Genomic DNA, 19955 nt, shown 5'->3' with positions numbered 1-19955 from the left:
GTTCCAGTTTCTATGTTTTCTGAATTAGCTTGTTCACTCTTTCTTTTCTCCTGTTCCCCTTCTCTTTCCTCTCTCTTTCTGCTTTTGAAACCAGTTTTTGAGGTGAGTTCACAGGCTCCCTGGCTCTCAGGACCTTTTCCAAATCTCTCTTTGCTACACCTGTTTTTTCTTTGCAGTGCAGCCCACCATTCCAGTTTTCATTTTCATTCAGTACCTCTTTGATTTTCCCTTTTTTTTTTTATTGTATTACAAGAATGCATAAAGGCTTTTAAAAATATGTATATACTCATGTGATGACATTAGATAGCTTCTTCCTTTCAGTTCCTGGAATGGTAGATATATAATAGAGTATAGTACTAATTATTATTGCAAGTAGTATAGGAGATGTGATTTATTTTATATGTATGCTGAAGTGAGTTGGGAGGGAGTTCTGAAGTGATATTTTGCATAAAGTAAGGAAAAAGGAAAAAAAAAGTAAGATCTTGTCCATGCTAATGGACCAGAAATGGTCTGTGGCATTGAACCTGTAAGTGTCTTTAGACTGCAGACAAGCAAGCACGAAGGCAGAAAGATCACATTAAAAAATGCTTCTTGTCAATAGATGAGTAAATTACACGGGACAAAAGTCATTATTGTTATAGCCACAGAAGAGGAAGCTACAAATAACCAACATAGTGAAATTCCGAGAATTTTAAAAAAAACCCTTTGTTTTCTCATTAGGTACATTGAAGAAAGTCCATCTCTGAGACGTATGACTATGATGAGGGAAAAGGGAAGGCGACAGGCCATTAGAGGCCCAGCATTCATGTTCAACAACAGAGGCACCAGTCTTACGGCTGAAGAGGAGCGCTTTCTAGATGCAGCGGAGTATGGGAACATACCTGTGGTGCGCAAAATGCTGGAGGAGTCAAAAACACTCAATGTCAACTGTGTTGACTACATGGGTCAAAATGCCTTGCAGCTTGCTGTAGGGAATGAACATTTGGAAGTGACAGAGCTTCTATTAAAAAAAGAGAACTTGGCACGGATTGGAGATGCCCTGCTGCTTGCGATCAGCAAGGGTTACATTAGGATAGTGGAAGCAATTTTGAATCATCCTGGGTTTTCAGTAAATAAGCGACTGACTCTGAGCCCTTGTGAGCAGGAGCTCCAGGATGATGATTTTTATTCCTATGATGAAGACGGTACCCGCTTTTCTCCAGATATCACTCCCATAATTTTAGCTGCTCACTGCCAAAAATACGAAGTTGTGCACATGCTATTGATGAAAGGAGCAAGGATAGAAAGACCTCATGATTATTTCTGCAAATGTAATGACTGTACAGAGAAACAAAAGCATGATTCTTTTAGTCACTCTAGGTCAAGAATAAACGCATACAAAGGACTAGCCAGTCCAGCTTATCTGTCCCTCTCCAGTGAAGATCCAGTACTCACTGCTCTAGAACTCAGCAATGAACTTGCCAAGTTGGCCAACATTGAAAAAGAATTCAAGGTAATGGCATTTGGTGTTTTTGTTATTATTTTAAAGTTGCTGCTACTTCATGAAATCCTTAGATACTTTAAATTATTTCCTTTGTCTTTACTTCTTCCATTGCAAATGCTTTCATGATATTTATTGTCTCTTTTGCTCTTGAATATGAGGTTTTAATATGTAAGTCTTAAAAAAAGATAATATTTAAATGAAATGAAATTGCTTTTGCACCTACTGTGTACAAGGAAAATTGGAAAAAGGGATAGTGTGTGTTCTGATAAACTCATAGCAGATGAAAACCAGTTTTGATTGCTGTAGCGAAGATCAGTTTTAGGTACAAATGCTGAATAATGTAAGTGCAATAAGCAAAAAAATTACTCTTTCCTTAAGCATACTGCAGTATTGATCTTATTCCCTCTTTCATATTTGGACTAATTTTTAGTGGTGTCTAAATTGTTAAAAGTACAGGAAGTGGAGGGTTTGATTCACCTTTTAAAAATGTCTCTTATTCAAAGTCAGCTGTTAGACTGATAACAGGTGTAGGTGCTGTTATCTGGTTTTGATCTGTATCTGATTTTGTATGTCAGTGCCCTGACTCTTCTCTATATTTCAGCATCTCCATCAGACAATTAATGACTTAGTTAACTGTTGCCCAGTTCTTTTTTTAATGGTTTTGAAGTTTTTTTTTGAATACCTTGAAGTACCCACCTTCTCTCTTGCCTGTCCTCTTCCCCTTCCCCCCCGTCACCTCAACCAAACCCTGCCAAGAAAAACCAAACCCCAGTACACTGCATGTAATAAGAAAAGCTCAGCTTGGGGAATGATAGATTGCTCTCAGTGGGCAGTAATGGTTAACAGCACTGTGTTCTGCAGTGTTGGGTACTACTTGTTTGTTTAATATCATCATAAACGATCTGAGAGAGGCAAAAGATGCATTAACCTTTTGCTAACGCTATGGAGTACTCAGAATAGGTATACCACCACCTGGAGAAATACAGACAGAAATTATTAAAGTGAACTATACTAAGAGAAGAAGGAACAGTTTTAAAGTCCTGAGAAAGAGCAGCTCTAGATCTGGCTGAGTGATTTAAAATGTGGTTTTAAAATGAAGTCTCAGTGCTGAGAAGGATTCATGTATTATACCACACACTAACAAAGTATAAAAGTCAGCTTAAACCTTTCTTCTTCCTTTGCTGAAGGAACCCACTCATGCCATGCTCTCAATTGTGTAATTTGGCATGTGGATTGAGTACTTCCTCAATGTATTTATGTAGGACTGTAGGAAAAATGTCAGTTTTTAATTTTTTCTCTGCTGAAAATATACCATATTGAAAGTACTGAAAGTTCTGTGAAAGCTCTTTGTGAACATAAAATTGAAGAATTAGAAAATTTCATCATATGCACAGAGCCTGTTGGCTTGTGGGCTTCACACAATAACTACAGTTATGTTCCTCATTTACAGACCATTATAGAGGATTAAATCTCTGTATATAATAACTGTCTTATTTCCCACTGATTCCTTTTCAACTAGGCCAACAACCTGAGAATCCCAGGGTTTCCAGAATCTTGTGCCCAAGATGGAAGTTATGTGGTTTCTAAATAATGCCTCAGTGGTTGTGGATACAAACCTTCTTTCTTTGTTTCTCTGCCCTTGTTTTCTCCTGCAGTTTATAGAAAGAACTTTTCGTCTGGGTTGTACCTTAGAAACAATACCATCCTTTTTTTTTTTTCTTTCTTTGTAGTACTGCATACAAATTTTGTTATTGTACCTGTGTTCAGAAACGCTGAAGGGCTTATGGACTCAATTTAAGCAGTACATAACTTCCTCGGAACCCAAAATACAATCTCTGCCACCAAAAGCTAAATTAAGGCAAGCTGTATCATGTTTTTATAAGGGAAGGATGCAGATGATTAAAACTGAATGGAAAAATTTCAGTAAAAACATAAATTCATGGAAAGCTTTTGTGACATGAATACAATTCAATCAGGGAAAAACAAAAGGTTGAAATTTTGCAGGAGAAAAGCAATGAGTTTTGCTTGAACTTTTCATTTCAAACCAGAATTGAAAAAAAAACCAAAACACCCCCCCCCAAAAAAAAAAACAAAAAACAACTTCTGTTTTTAAAATGTGAAAATATTCTGGTTTTCAATTTTTCTTTTCTTCATGGGCTTGTTTTGGTTTTTTGTTGTTTTTTTTTTTTTTTTTTCCCCTCTCAACTGTTTAGCCCCTAGTCTGGGATGACTAAGAACAAAATAAGAGAAATCTACTTTTTTCACAGATTTGAGTATCTTTTCATAGTACTTATACAGCTGCTAACTGCATAAGATAATTTCATTTGGGCACCTATAGTAGAAATTGTTCCTGGCTTCCTGCAAGCATGGAAATTCCAGCCTCTCATCAGCCTCAAAACATGCCAGTGAAAGATTTGTTCTCCTCATTGACCTCACATCTGTCTCTCTTCCTTGTGATTTTTATGTGCCTTTGGGAACTCTTTCTGTTTCTACCAAGCCTGGTAAGAGAGTTGCTTGTTTTCCTCTGGCATCAATGGTTGGTTGCCCTTCCTGGGGAGATGGAAGTGGAAAATGGAGGGAAGGAGTCAAAAGAAGAGGCAAGGAATTTTTTAGCATCACCATTAAACAAAATCCGAGAAGGTCTGTAATTGCAAGTCTGATGAGAAGACCATGTATTCCACCGGGGCTGTGGGGAGGTACAATGGGGTGTTCATGGCATGGGTGTAATACAAGATGCTGCACTGAGGGCACTGAGGACTGTAAAGACAGATCAAGGAGAAAACAAACAGCACGTCTCTGTCTTACAGAACTACTTAATTGTAAGAGCTGGCCACATTTGATATAAATCTGATTTGTAACTGTCGGTTCAGAGCTTTCTTTTCTACAGGTATGTTATCTGAATGTGCTTTGTCGTATCCCAGAGGAGAAGGCTCTAGTCCAACTTTTGCACTCCCTACGAGGCAGAATGACTGATAGACTTCCGGTGCACTTTGCTTTAGGATCATCCCTGGAGATACTTAAGTATTCTAATCAAATTCTATCTATATCACAACATCAACCAGAAATGTTTCAAGGAAAATGGACAAAACAGTTCATCTCCCACAAAAAAACTGACAAATCTGTCTAAAGGAACTAATGGTGATATTCATGATTTATTCTTAGTAGCTATGGTGCATTAAGGTCTGTACATCTCATAAGCATGCTTGCAGCAATACACCTCCTCGGACGTAGAGCACTTATACAGAAAATACTTTCCTAGGTGGTTTTCCCACAGAGAAAGAATACACCTGAGGGCAAAGCTTCCTGGTAAATACTTGCTAAATTGTACTTCACATTTTTTGCATATGCAAAGTCCACTCTGCCTCTGTGACTTATGGTTTACACTAACAAATGTTTGTGTGAAAACTAGAGTTTACACAAGTGTATTAGAAATGTGGGAAGGCGGCTTAGGACATTAATTCATGGCAATCAATTTCCTGTGAATAATAAAAAAAAACCCTTGTAAATTGCACGGAATTTTTTTTTTTTTTTTTCCCTTAGAAGTGAGGAGAAAAGATTCAAAGAAATCAGTGAACCTTGATTTTTCCTGGAAGGTAAAAGATGTGTAGCCAAGAATAAGTATTGAAAATGAGTACAAGTAGATGAGGAAGCTGGAGCACTAAAGATCATTTCGATTCCCTTTTCATTCTCAAGCTTCCTTACTTCCTACTCCTTTGTGAAATCCTTGTTCCAAGCTCCTCTTGCTCTTTTTCATCTTCCATGCTAGCTGCTATCACACCAAATTTCAGTCTCTTAAAGCAGTTGATTAGATTCTTTCCTGTTAGGTCTTTAGGGGTGGTTTTTTATGTAGTAGAGATAACTAGAGAGAAAGCAGCACTGCTGATGAAGTCCTGTGTCTAATATGAAAACCAGAGTTATGCTTCACTCTAAAATTCTTCACCAATTTTGGTATTTACAAGGGCTTTTATAACCAACGTGTCTGACCAGAAAGTGTTTTCAAACTGTATTAAATGTGCTAGCTTGATTCCATTTTTTTGTTGAAAAGGACAAAACCTGTTAAGCTAGTGTCCTGGGTTCAGCAATAGCAGTCATTTTTCTCCTTCTTAGTAGCTGGTGCAGTGCTGTGGTTTTGACTTTCAGCCTGGGAACAGCACTGATAACACCGATGTTTTCAGTTGTTGCTGAGTAGTGTTTACTCTGTCTGAGTCTCATGCTCTGACAGGGACAGGGAGAGGCCGGGAGGAAGCAGAGACGGGACACCTGACCCAAACTGACCAGAGAGGCATTCCATACCACAGCACTTCATGCCCAGTATATAAACTGGGGGCAGTTACCTGGAAGGGCAGATCTCTGCTTGGGTCAGGCTGGGTATTGGTTGGTGGGTGGTGAGCGGTTGTATTCTCTTCCCTTGTTATTTCCCTTATCATAATTATTATTGGTGGCAGCAGCAGTGGTTTTGTGTTATACCTTGATTACTGGACTTTTCTTATCTCAGCCCATGGGAGTTACATTCTTTTGATTCTTCCCCTCATTTCTCCGGGAGCTGGGGGAGGAAGAAGGGAGGATTGAGTAAGTGGCTGTGTGGTTCTGAGTTACTAGCTGGGCTTAAACCATGACAGTTCTTTGTGGTGTCCAGAGTGGGGCTCGACAGGTCGAGCTAACGACAGATCTGGCCAGAATGTGTCTAATCATATTTGTGATAAGCATTCATTTTTTTGGATTAATAGTAACTTGTCACAACGCTGATTTATTTGCTCTCAAAGTTTTGCTCTTGATCTCAGTTTCAGCATGTTGTCCCTTACTTACAACTGGTATTTGCTGTTTTAGTGTTTATCAGCTGGGGGCCCTAGGCTAAAGTTCTCGTTTTGCTGTACTTTATGATAATGACTTGTAATACAATAGACTCATTGGTCATGAAACTGGTCTGGCTTGCATTCCCAGTGTGGTCATCACCTCTATACTTTGGGAGGTATATAATGGAAGTGTTCAGTAATCGTGCATCTTTTTTTCCCTCCTTGGGTTGTCAGCTTGTAAAGGAGACATTCCCTTACGCCCCCTGCTCCCCCACCAGACTATATACAACATCATTTGAGAGTTCTGAAGATTTTGAATGGCCTTTGGATACCCTCTGTGTGAACTGAAGAAGAGAACAAAGGTCAAGGATGATCATCCCATGAAAGCTGCGGCTTCAGTCTCTGGTGAGCAGGTTCCCAGATGGACTGGAAGAAATTATTTTACTCCAGCTCGTGTGATAAAGAATACTAATCCCTTTCTACAAGATGTAAGTGACCAGTATTGTGATCGCTATTAGAGGGGCCCTGCCTTCAGCTGGGTGGAGGTAGGGGACAATCGGATTGAACTGTGTGGGTCAGATGGCCTGGCACACCAGTCCCACAGAAGTATAAAGCTCTAGTAGATACCGGTGCACAGTGTACCCTGATGTCATCAAGCTGTCAAGGGTGGAATCCATTTATATTTCTGGAGTGACAGGAGGATCCCAAGAGTTGACTGTACGGGAGGCTGAAATCAGCCTGACTGGAAGGAAGTGTCAAAAGCACCCTATTGTGACTGGTCCAGAGGCTCCATGCATCCTTGGCATAGACTACCTCAAGAGAGGGTACTTCAAAGACCCAAAAGGGTACTGATGGGTTTTTGGTATTGCTGCTTTGGAGACAGTGGAGATTAAGCAGCTGTCTACCTTGCCTGGTCTCTCAGAGGATCTTTCTGTTGTGGGTTTGCTGAAGGTTGAAGAGCAAGTGCCAATCATGACCACAACAGTGCACTGATGGCAATATCGCTCCAACCGAGACTCCCTGATTCCCATCCATAGGCTGATCCATACACTGGAGAGCCAAGGAGTGATCAGTAGGACCCACTCACACTTTAACAGCCCCCTGTGACCAGTGCAAAAGTCTAGCGGAGAGTGGAGACTAACAGTAGACTATCGTGGCCTGAATGAAGTCACACCACCATTGAGTGCTGCCGTACTGGACATGCTAGAACTTCAGTATGAGCTGGAGTCAAAGGCAGCCAAGTGGTATGCCACAACTGATACTGCCAATGCATTTTTCTCAATTCCTTTGGCTGCCAGAGTACAGGCCACAGTTCACTTTTACTTGGAGAGGCATCCAGTACATGTGGAACTGACTGCCCCAGGGGTGGAAACACAGCCTTACCATCTGCCATGGACTGATCCAGACTGCACTGGAACAGGGACAAGCTCCAGAACACCTGCAATACATTGATGACATTATCATGTGGGGTGATACAGTGGAAGAAGTTTTTGAGAAAGGGAGGAAAGTAATCCAAATCCTGCTGAAAGCCGGTTTTGCCATAAAATGGAGTAAAGTCAAGCAACCTGCACAGGAGATTCAATTCTGGGGAATAAAATGGCAGGATGGACGTTGTCAGATCCCCACAGCTGTGATCAAAAAGATAACAGCAATTTCTTCACCAACTAATAAGAAAGAAACACAAGCTTTCTTGGGTGCTGTGGGGTTCTGGAGAATGCACATCCCAAATTACAGTTTGGTTGTAAGCCCTCTCTATCATGTGACTCAGGAGAAGAATGATTTTAAATGGGGCCCTGAGCAACAGCAAGCCTTTGAGCAAATTAAACGTGAGATAGCTCATGCAGTAGCCCTTGGACCTGTCCAGACAGGGCCAGATGTAAAAAATGTGCTGTACACTGCAGCTGAGGAGAATGATCCTACCTGGAGCCTCTGGCAGAAAGCTCCAGGGGAGACTCGAGGTTGGACCCCTCGGCTTTTGGAGTCGGGGATACAGAGGATCTGAGAGCAGCTATACCCCAACTAAGAAAGAGATACTGGCAGCCGATGAAGGGGGTCGAGCTGATTTGGAAGTGATTGGCACTGAAGCACAGCTCCTCCTGGCACCCCGTTTGCCCGTGCTGGGCTGGATGTTCAAAGGCAGGGTCTCCTCTACACATCATGCAACTGATGCTACATGAAGTAAGCGGGCTGCACTAATTACACAACGAACTCAAATAGGAAATCTCAGTCAACCAGGAATTCTAGAAGTCATCATGGACTGGCCAGAGGGCAAAGATTTCAGAATGTCACCAAAGGAGGAAGTGATGCGTGCTGAAGAGGCCCCACCATATAATGAACTGTTAGAAAGTGAAAAGCAGTATGCCTTGTTTACTGATGGGTCCTGCCGTATTGTGGGAAAGCATCGGAGATGGAAGGCAGCTGTATGGAGTCCCCAGTGAGAAGCTGCAGAAACTGCTGCAGGAGAGGGTGAATCAAGTCAGTTTGCTGAGGTAAAAGCCCCAGGTGGCCTTGGACATTGCTGAACGAGAAAAGTGGCCAGTACTTTATCTCTACACTGACTCATGGATGGTGGCAAATGCCCTGTGGGGGTGGTTGAAGCAATGGAAGCAGAGCAACTGACAACACAGGGGTAAACCCATCTGGGCTGCTGCACTGTGGAAAGATATCGCTGCCCAGGTACAGAACCTGGTGGTGAAGGCACGTCATGTAGATGCCCATGTACCCAAGAGTTGGCCCACTGAGGAACACCAGACCAACCAACAAGTGGATAAAGCGGCTAAGATTGAAGTGGCTCAGATGGACTTAGATTGGCAACATAAAGGTGAATTATTTTTGGCCCGGTGGGCCCATGACACTTCAGGCCATCAGGGCAGAGATGCAACAGAGATGGGCTCGTGATCGAGGGGTGCACTTAACAATGGGCACTATTGCCCAGGTTACTCATGAGTGTGAAACATGTGCTGCAATTAAGCAAGCTAAACAGTTAAAACCTCTTTGGTATGGAGGATGATGGCTGAAGTACAAATACGGGGAGGCCTCGCAGATTGATTATATCACACTCCCACCAACCTGCCAAGGCAAGCACCATGTGCTTACCATGGTGGAGGCAACCACTGGATGGCTGGAAACATACGCTGTGCCCCATGCCACTGCCCGGAACACTATCCTGGGCCTTGAGAATCAGATTTTGTGGCGACACGGCACCCCAGAGAGAATTGAGTCAGACAATGGGACTCATTTCCAGAATAACCTTATAGACATTTGGGCCAAAGAGCATGGCATTGAGTGGGTATATCACATCCCCCACCATGCTCCAGCCTCTGGGAAAATCGAACGGTACAATGGGCTGTTAAAAACTACACTGAGAGCAACGGGTGGGGGAACTTTCAAGCATTGGGATACACACTTACCAAAGGCCACCTGGTTGGTCAACACCAGAGGATCTGCCAATAGGGCTGGCCTGGCGCACTCAGAACCTTTATGTACTGTAGAAATGGTGCACATAAGGAATTTGCTGGGGAAGACAATCTGGGTTATTCCTGCTTCAGATAAAGGCAAGCCCATTCATGGGATTGCTTTTGTTCAGGGACCTGGATATACTTGGGTAATGTGGGAAGCTAGGGAAGTCCGATGTGTACCTCAAGGGGATTTGATTTTAGGGGAGAACAGCCAATGAACTCAATTATATGCTGTTGCCTGCTACGTAGCAATTTTATAGCCCACCAGCTAGATGTCTTCAGGTCACCAGTGACTGGCTCTGACTTCCCTCCAACCATCATCCCAAAAAAGATTGAACTTTAACGAAACCAGAGGAGCTCAGCAGTGACCAGACGAGTTCTGCGATGTCATCAGCAGGCAACAATCCCACACTGCACACTGTCTCTCCTGCTCTGAAAGACTGTTACAAGAGACGGAGCCTGACATCATGGACAGGATGAACTCAGCAGCTTTATAGGGATTGGTCCATGGACTAAGGAATGGTATCTCTCTCTTTGTGTGTGTGTTTATGTATATATATATGTATGTATACATATATGAGACAAGAATGATGGTATTGCAAAATGTGGGATCTGAGCATGACATGAATGGTATGGAATAAGGGGTGGATACTGTCCTGGGTTCAACAGTAGCAGTCATTTTTCTCCTTCTTAGTAGTTGGTGCACTGCTGTGGTTTTGACTTTCAGTCTGGGAACAGCACTGATAACACCAATGTTTTCAGTTGTTGCTGAATAATGTTTACTCTGACCAAGGACTTTCTGAGGCTTAAGCTCTGCCAGGGAGGAGGGGAAGCTGGGAGGAAGCAGAGACAGGACAACTGACCCAAACTGACCAGAGAGGTATTCCATACCACAGCACACCATGCCCACTGTATAAACTGGGGGCAGTTACCTGAAAGGGCTAGATCGCTGCTCAGGTCTGGCTGGGTATCAGTCAGCGAGTGGTGAGTGGTTGTATTCTCTTCCCTTGTTATTTCCCTTATCATTATTATTATTGGTGGTAGCAGCAACGGTTTGTGTCATACCTTAGTTACTGGACTGTTCTTATCTCAACCCATGGGAGTTACATTCTTTCAATTCTCCCCCCATCCCTCTGGGATTAGGGGGAGGAAAGGCAGGGAGTGAGTGAGTGGCTGCATGGTTCTGAGTTACTGGCTGGGCTTAAACCGTAACAGTTAGAAAAAGTTATGGAGTGGTGTTCTACTGGTGTCTGTCTTTATGAGAGGTTAGAGAGTTGTGAGTTGTACTGCTTTGTACCTCACAGACTGGCTAGGGAAGCTCAGTCTGGACCTGTATCTTATCTTAATGTAAAGAAAGTGGTCATTACCATAGTTGGAGTACCATGTTTTCCAGTCGCAGTAGGACCACAAAATACCAATATTCCCTCCTTTTATGTTTTCTTCTACTTTTTAGCAGAGCCTGATCACTGTAGCTGCTGTGGGTAGCTAAAGTTAATTGATATTTACCCTCCTCCCTGAGAACTTTAAAATTGCTACTGCATAGCGATGGGAGAATTTCTAGCAGTCAGAGCAGCTGATGGAACTTTCCTTTGGAGTTGCCATAGGAAAAAAACAGGTCAAGATAGCTAAAAAGCCACATGACAGTCTCCGTATACCAGCTTTCAACCAAATATTGTTCTGTTTAGGCAAACTCAGTTCTCACAGTTGAAATTGTGCTAGCTGATACCATATCAGTATTTGGTCCATCATAGAAGGATCAAAAAAGATTGTCATCCCGCTTTTTATAGGATAAATCCCTGTTCCCAGTTCTGATAAAAGCTCCTGCCGAAACCAACGGAAGAGGAGGACGTGCATCTAAAAGGGGAATCTGTCACTGTTCCAAGTACATTTACATAATGCTATCTCAGCTGAACTAACAAAGAGTGCTCAAGCTTGATCTACGGTTAGATCTAACCTTTAAAAGGCAAGTCCCATATCTATAATTGTTACTGCAATTACGTTCTTGATTAGCATATACAGTTTCTCTAGTGTTATATGCTGACTATATGCATGATCTCAAAATGGTCATGTAATATGATATGTAATACTCAACATAAATCTACAACTGTATATAATGTGTGTGATCTAGTTATGCAGTTGTGCATGGTCACAAACTGTGGTGCATACAGGAATGTGGCTCTCCTAATAGAAAACAGATCTATACATTTTGTCTGCCTGCATGTGATTGCTCAGTACAAATTTTCATTGGAATAGTTAAAATCATCTGAGTGAAATCACTTAAAGTTTTCTTTGTTTATATGATTTGTTCTTTGCACACAGATTGATAGGTTCTGTAAAATTCATAGATAAAGTCACACGCTAGTCTTTAGTGTTGTGAGTGAGAGCACATTATGCTGAGTTGAGCAGGCTGAGGTCCAACCACTGATGTGTGCCAGAGTCCTCCTGTGGGCTCATGAGAGACAGTTCTGCAGTTCCAGTCATCCTCAGTTGTCCATTAGGTACCGGTGTCAGCTACAGTAGCTGTGAAACATGGAATACATGCTGATATTTTTGGTGTTAACAATGTATGCATAACCGATAATTTATTTTTGAGAGAGATCATTTAAGATGATATAGCCAGTGAAATCAGTGGAATTAGGTTGTGAATTAATGGGAAAAGGACTTTGTTCAAGGAGGTGGAGTATTATGACAAAAACTAGGCTAAGAACCCTACTTCAGACCTAAAGTCTATAGGTGCCTTAGCCTGGTGTTCCCTGGGGGGGGGAGGTAGGGGTGGCATTAGCCTTTTTTAGGACATAGAAGATATGAGTGGTCTGGTGGCTTCATTTGTATGTTCTTGAGAGCAAGCAGAGGTGTGTGTGGATGACTGAGACCACAGATTCTGTTTTCTGGTCTTCATAAAACACCCTAGAGGTAGAAGATTGAAAATTGGGTCCCATGGTTACAGTGTGGGTAGTGTTTGTCTGTTTCATACTATAAAGCAATCAAATAGAAATAGACTGAGATAAACTTGATTTCCTAATACACAAGTCGGTTAAGACCTTGAGAGGCAAATCTGACAAGTTTTCCTAGAGTAAGATTCAAAGTCTGAGTTAGATTTTAACAGTGCATGTGCTTGTTTTCAGTTCCCATAACAGCATTTCTAAGTAACGTAGCCTATATTTAATACTTAAATTAGAAAGAATAAAACTTAATCCATGGTATCTTTAATCTTATCTGGCAGTAAGCATAACTTTTATAAGCAAGTGCTCTATCCACCTATTCAAAAACGTGTAGCACTGTTAATTTTCCAGTAGAACGTGGATGCGTCTTGGGTAGTAGAGAAATAGTCCATGCAAAGCAGTCTGTCCTTCAGGAACCGGCAGGGCTATTTGCAGGGTGGATGGGTGTAATTTTCAGGATGCCAGTTAATACCATGTGAGCTGTGGTGGCAGGAGCTTTGCACCCATTGCCAGTATCAGTCAGGAGCTCTGACACACTCATGGAAATGAATCTCCATTCATGAGAGAACAGCAAAATCAAACCATCTGTAGTGTGTTGAAATAGCAGTCTTTATGTGATAGCACTACAGTCACAATTTGCCTCCCTTTTGCCAAAACGAGGTGATTTTACACCACTTTGCCATTTGTAGGCAGTATTTCACAACTGCCAGTGAAAATGTGCTCTTCTTCCTTAGATTGTACCAATTGAGAAAGCTATGTTAATTGCTCTTTTAACCTGTACGGGTGACTATAGCAGAGACATACTTGAATGTTCACATTTTATGAATCTGATGCTAGGCTGTACTCTGCTTGCATGTGTGGTGTGAGACTTGGTTACAGCTTACACATGAAGTATCACCATTTAATTTTCCTGACTTTTATATTGAAAGTTGTTAGAGAAGTAACTTCTTAGTAATGTAACTTTTGCTATCATGTTTCTGTGTTGTTTTCAGGAAAAAGAGAATAGTTAAATAGTAAAGAAAATGGAGTGAACCCTTAGCAAGTGTAACTTATTTTCTAGATAATACAAGTCTACTATTTCTCCTTCTCTTTCTTCAGTTAGAAAAGGAATGAGAAAAGATATTGTAAATGAAGCCACTCCCCACAACTGGACTGCCTATGTTCATTGATGCAAGGACAAAATTTGGATTTTGTCGTAAAGCACTTGAATAATATACAAAACCATCTAAACTTTATTAAACTGTAATATAGTATCACCTTTGAGCATAGGATAGATAGAAATAATACTAAAACAAAGACTTTCTCCCCCCCCCCGTAAAGTTACAAGTGCCTGCAAATTCAGGCATGAAAAAATTTAGTTTCTGTTTTAGGAATATAGAACTATGATTAAATTCATTGGAGTTAGTGTATCCACTCATGTGCTGCAAACTGCAGATTTACAGCTACTTCATAATGTTGAAAGACAAATTGATTGCCAGCTGTATTCCTTTTGAACTAATATTATGCTGTATCTGATGTTTAGCATAGTTTTTGCTCAGCCATCTCATTAAATAAATGCCTTTCTTTTGCTGTAGTGAAATGTATAAGCAACTCTTGCTTGAAATTGGAAATTTAAGAAAGAGTGTTCAAGTTCTCACAGATACATAACAATTTTGTTGTGAAAACAATATAGACAGTGTCAAGAACATAAGACTTCATCTGACTGAAGGCAAGGTATTGTTTTAGGCTTCACTAGAGTTATCTTCAGTCTCTACCCTGCTTGCACTGAAGAAAGTCCCTACCTTCATTTTACACTGCCTTACCTCATTGTGTTTTGCTTAATATCCTTTACAAGCCTGAATTATAGCAACTTATACTTTCAGTTCTTGGTCTCTATGATGAAACGGTCTTTCTTGACTAGGTTGTCAAGAAAAACTGTTTCTGTTTATTTGTCTTTTTTTTAAGACTACTATTCTAGCCACCATTCTGGAGTCTTCCTCTGCAAGGCTTTTATCTTTGTGGGATCTAATGTCTCACTTTCACATCTTTTACTTTAAAAAGTACTTATTTCGGTACTTTTTACTACTTTTTACTTATTTCAGTGCTTTTTACTAATTTTAATTCTTTGCAGTTAGACCTCCATGCTTATATTTTACTCCTTTGACTAGCTTTCTTATGAGACTGTCTTTTTAAAAGTTCTAAGTCTTAGTCATACGAATGCTTGCTCATCCTTTAAATGAATTTAATCATATATCCCAGTATTTTTATAATTGGCTCTTCTGTACTGTTTTTCTTGGTTACCAAAACCAAATCTACAATAACTTACATCCTGTCATTTCACTGGCAACCGTATTTATTTGTCCTCTATGACTAAGGGAAATGACAAGGTGCTGTTTAGTTCTATGATTATTACTGGTTGTTTCCAAGCCTGTACCTAGGATGCTGATCTTCCCTAATAAAACAATTCCTAGTAGTATTTGTCTATGGTAATGTTTCAGTTTGATTCATATCTGAATCTGACCTGTGGGATTGATAACCATGATTGATTCTTGTAATTATCCTATGCAGCTTCTTTTCCATCTTTTCCCAGAATAAGTTGAAACTACTGAGAGCATGTTAGTTTCTCAATACCATTTTACAGATGTTGAGTTGAATATTTAACAAAACTAGCAGTTCAAGGACGTGAAAGTTACTTAGGCAGGGGGGAACAACTGAGGGTTTTAGGAAAAAAAAAAAGACATTAAATGAGGAAACGGCAATGGCAGCAAAGCCATCATTAGAGAACAATTTGAGAGTCTAGTAGCTTTGAACGGTTCTTTGAACAAGCTGTTTTTTGTGTTGCCTATGCAGGGAATTCAGGGTATTTTGCCCATAACACTGGTGTCCAGGTTCACACCACAGTTACTCGCTGCAGTTACTTTGTAACCCACTCTACATATTGTTGGGCATGAAGTGTTCCAAGTATAAGTGGGAAGCAGAGTGGGTGGGAAATGGAGGGAAGTGATTACGGTATACAGCAGAGTAGAGAGTAAGCAGTCATTTTAGCAGTGTAGAAAGAGCAGAAATATATTCGTAGCCTGGGAGGCAACCCTGTAAGAATTACTTCATTAATTGTGAAGTTTTTGCAAGGGTGAGGTTAGTATTTCAAGAGTTCTGGTCCTGGTTTGTTTGAACAATTCTGATTTGTCCATTCAACTTCCCCTTGCTGCCCATCTGGGTTATTTTCATCACACTATTATGTAATGTTCCAAATGCTCTGTTAAACACCTGTCATCATCTTCTGTTCAAGTGGCTACTTTGTGTCAGAAGAGAAATTATTCAGCTGTACAAAAATTCTGTCATGTCTGATATGCTCCCACTTGACATAGTATGTAAAAGTCAAACATTATTCATTTCTAGCAACTTGTACGGGTTCCTTTTTCCTTGCCATTGACTCTTAAGCACGTTCATCATGGGCTGTTTTCTCTAACCCTTCTGTTTCAGAATGACTATCGCAAGCTGTCTATGCAGTGCAAGGATTTTGTGGTGGGTGTTCTTGACCTCTGCCGAGACTCAGAAGAAGTGGAGGCCATTCTGAATGGGGATTTAAACTCCGAACCAGTTGAAGCGCAGAGACACAGAGCATCACTGAGCCGTGTGAAGCTGGCCATTAAGTATGAAGTCAAAAAGGTAATGTCCTCATAGCAAGTGCTTTCAGACAGTGTAATCAGAATGCAGTGTTGCCTCATTATCCCATGGGTGTTATGGACCGGCGGTCAGATGCATTAATGAGACATAGTGTACGTAACCAAGATTCTCACAAGGCTGAAGTGGACTACAGCAAAGGAGTTGTTTAGTCTATTTTCTGCAGCTGAGAATTGGCAGGAGATTTTAATAACATAAATCAGCTGGGCTAGTAAGGTGACACACAGTTGGTCAGACCCTTCTCCTGAGTAAGCCAAAAGAAGACATTTTAGTGTGACCATATTTTCACTCGGTGAAAGCAAGCTGAGTCTTGTTGCCGGTCTGTGTGATGATATCTAATCCAAAGAGAAGGCTGTATTGGTGAAAGTATTGGTTTCAACCAGTGAAAAGATCTGGTCTGTTCGTTATTTCTTTTTATTATCTTTGCTTTCTAACTGAATTAGACAAGTAAATTGTGGGAAGTAAGTCTTGCAGCTATCTACTAGCATTTTTATCATCAGAAATGTTTGTTTATTTGTTTGTGGTGAGGTTTTTGGGTGGTTTGGTTTTTTTTTTATTTTTTTAAAGAAAGGTCTTTTAATACTTTGAAAAAGGAAGAGTACATCTAAGTTCTCTTTAAGTATATCATTTTTTGATTTATTTTAAAGTATGACAGTAAGTCATATAGTTTATTTGCAGCTGTATGGTTTTAGTGAGAAATCCTACATGATTTACCAGAGTGTTTCTTTAAGATGTATTTTAAAATTCGGTCCTGGAAACGTATGGAAGATATTTGTGGTTAATCAATTTGTAGTTAATTAATTGATTTCAGTTCTTCATCTTTGCACCTGTATTCATCAATGTTTTGTAAAGTACAATGTGGTTTTGGTTAATGCCTCTCACAGTAATTTTTAATGAACAGTTATCTTGTGAATGAATGTTATGTGTTGAAAAGTGTAGCTGTGTATCACACACTGGACATATCCATTAATCATGGAAATTCCCAATATATCGGCACATTTTTTCTCTTCAAGATCCCACTACTCTAGCACAGAAAATAGTTAATACTGTGTCGTACTGTGGGAGGACTCAAGAAATACAGCAATGCCTATGCATTATTTTCAGCTACCGGTTTACATGGTTAGCATCTTTTCCATTCTTAACAGCCATTAGGTTCACCTTCTCCACAAGATGTGTCTTGTGTCTCTCAGAACAAATAACACTGCCTTCTGTGGCCACCTATTGAGTCAATCTGCCATATAAAATGAATTGAAAGCAGTCTGCCAGAACAACTGGGACATACTGATGTTTATTATGTCCCCAACAGACGGTTAACAAAAATCGTGAATGCATATCCTAAACAGCAAAACACTTTTTCCAGTATAGAATTGGTTTAGAGCAGATAAGTGCATATTAAGTACCAAAATTCAAGGTAAATATATACAAGTATTAAATTAATTAAAAATAATAAAACAGGGAGAGAATCAAAGTTTATGAGCATGTTATCATACCTAAATAACACATGAATTATTTATGCTATTGCATTTTAATATGTACCAAACCCTTGCAGAGACTTATGTCTCTGCTTTCTTTCTGAAGACTGTAATTTTCTTCTAAGAGGTCGTGGTCACTGATGGAATCCATTCCTGAACAAAGGATCACACAAGTCTGTTAAGAGTAACAATAATCTATGTAGTAAAAAAAAAACCAACAACAATTCCATGTAGCAAATTTGTTCTCTCCTCTTGCAAGAGATTAAGTATTTGTATATAAACTCAAGGTTTTGGCTCCAATTTGTGACAAATACAGTTCAGAACCTGTAAGACTAATGATCTTGGTGCAAAGAAATAAATAGATGGTGCACAGTTGTTACCATATTCATGCATATGCTGCTCCCTATAAATGGCCATGTCAGGGTCCAATTGGAGAAAACCCCAGTGTCGGACCCTGTTTCAGTTCATGATCCAAAGAGTGAAATTAAGATGCTAACAAGGTCAAGTACCATAATTGACCAGTTGGTTTATTAGGAAAGGGCAATTATTACAAAAAAGGGAAATTACTGTAATAAAGGGGATAGTGATAGGACAGATTGGAAAAAAGGCAGAAAATGAAGCAAGGATTCAGGGTGCAGGGGGAGAGAGAAAGTCACCACCATGGATCCAGCAGTGTCCCAAGGATCCATTGCCATCATCAGCGGTGAGAGTTCTTCAGGATTCATAGTCGGTATTGGAGCAATGTCCCTCGAGTCCATTGGAGGTGGGTGGCCTTGTGGAGGCGTCCTTCTGGAGTCATTTCCTTGAAGGTACCCCGTGGAGTGTGTCTTCTGGAGTTGCCATCATAGCAGTGTCTCATGGAGGGTGTCCCTCAGGGTCCGTAGTAGTCAGAGGAAAGTGTCCTCACAGAGGTGTCCTTCTGGAGTCATCCTCATGGCCTCATGGCAGTGGCTCCCTGGTGATGTCTCTCTTGGTGATTACCTTTTCCCCCTTTTAGAATGAGTTGAGTGGAGTACCTCTGTTCTTCCTGTCATGTATTACACTTCCCTGGTGGACCAGTTTCCCTGCTCTTGCAGCCAGCTTTTCAACTGCATGCCTGCAGCAATTCTTGGGATTTGGGTAGCAGTTCCTCACATCAATCCTCTAGGTAATGGATGGAAGAGGTTTAGCTCTTTCCCACTCATCCCTCAGGCAATGGATGGTGGAATCCCAGTTCAATTCCTCACACCCTTTTCCCAGGCAATGGATATTGGAGTCTAATCTCAACTCCTCCCACCCATCTCTGAACAAAAGATAGGTGGAATTCCATCTCAGCTTTCTCAGGCCAATCTTTGAGACAATGGACAGTGGAGTCTGATTTCAGATCAGTCTCTCACAGGCCATTAAAGAGGGCATGGCAAGGACTGAGCCAGGAAATGTCTCTGCCATGGTGGTCCTTTGATGCTGGGGTCAGCTCTGTTACAACTGTGGCAGATTCTAGCGATATTCTGACTGCAGAACAGATTCAAATGTGGGAACTCCACTCAGAATGTTTTCCACCCTATAGCTGTAGGAAGCAGACAAGGATGTGGCTTACGTTTCTTACCTTTCAGTATTTCTACCTGGGTTTCTGAGTCAGCTACATTAAGGTCAGTTTGCTGTTACAGACAGCACAGCCAAACAGAACTACAGGTCCATGAAATGGTTAATGAGCCATATGCCCTTTTCAGAGGGAGAAGAGAGAGGAAAAAACAAATGACAAGTGAGCATGCGTGCTCACAAGTTCACTGCTAGGGAAACGGGAAGTTTTAATTCCATTAGTAATGAAACTCTTGCACTTACTATCTTAGTCACTACATTAAAGTGTAGCCTACCTTGTAAGCAGGATATAATTTTGAAGCTAAGGTTCAGACTGAAAGTGCAGTCCCAATAGCGAAGGACTAAGGGAATTAATAAATAGAATGGGGGGAATAAAAGGAGGGGCAAAAAACCAACCAACCAATCAAAACAAAACCCCAACAAAGAAACAATCCCCCCCCCAAAAAAAAGAAATAGCACCCCTCTTTCCTCCTTCCCCTCCCTTCCCCCCCCCCCCCCCCCGAGAAACTAGTTAGAACAAGCAGGCTCATGCAGTATGCTGAATTGCTGCAGCAATAGTGCTTTCA

The 19955-nt window shown here is 40.9% G+C and overlaps 1 protein-coding gene across 3 annotated transcripts in view; it reads left to right on the top strand.

Moving 5' to 3' along the window:
• The window catches only part of TRPC3 (transient receptor potential cation channel subfamily C member 3), a 43509-nt gene that overhangs the window by 8042 nt on the left and 15512 nt on the right, over nt 1-19955 (top strand). For all 3 annotated transcript variants that reach the window (XM_057405138.1, XM_057405137.1, XM_057405140.1), the window contains exons 2-3: nt 721-1492; nt 16139-16324. In XM_057405138.1, coding sequence (XP_057261121.1) covers nt 721-1492; nt 16139-16324 — 958 coding nt within the window. The remainder of the gene's footprint in view (nt 1-720; nt 1493-16138; nt 16325-19955) is intronic.

The sequence above is a fragment of the Pezoporus wallicus genome, unplaced genomic scaffold (genome assembly GCF_028554395.1).
Source record: "Pezoporus wallicus isolate ANWC-B61680 ecotype Strahan unplaced genomic scaffold, APGP_CSIRO_Pwel_v1 contig_6789, whole genome shotgun sequence".
NCBI classification, from domain to species: Eukaryota; Metazoa; Chordata; class Aves; order Psittaciformes; family Psittacidae; genus Pezoporus; species Pezoporus wallicus.
The sequence above is the reverse complement of the archived record's forward strand: the minus strand, read 5'-3'. Positions and strand labels throughout refer to the sequence as shown.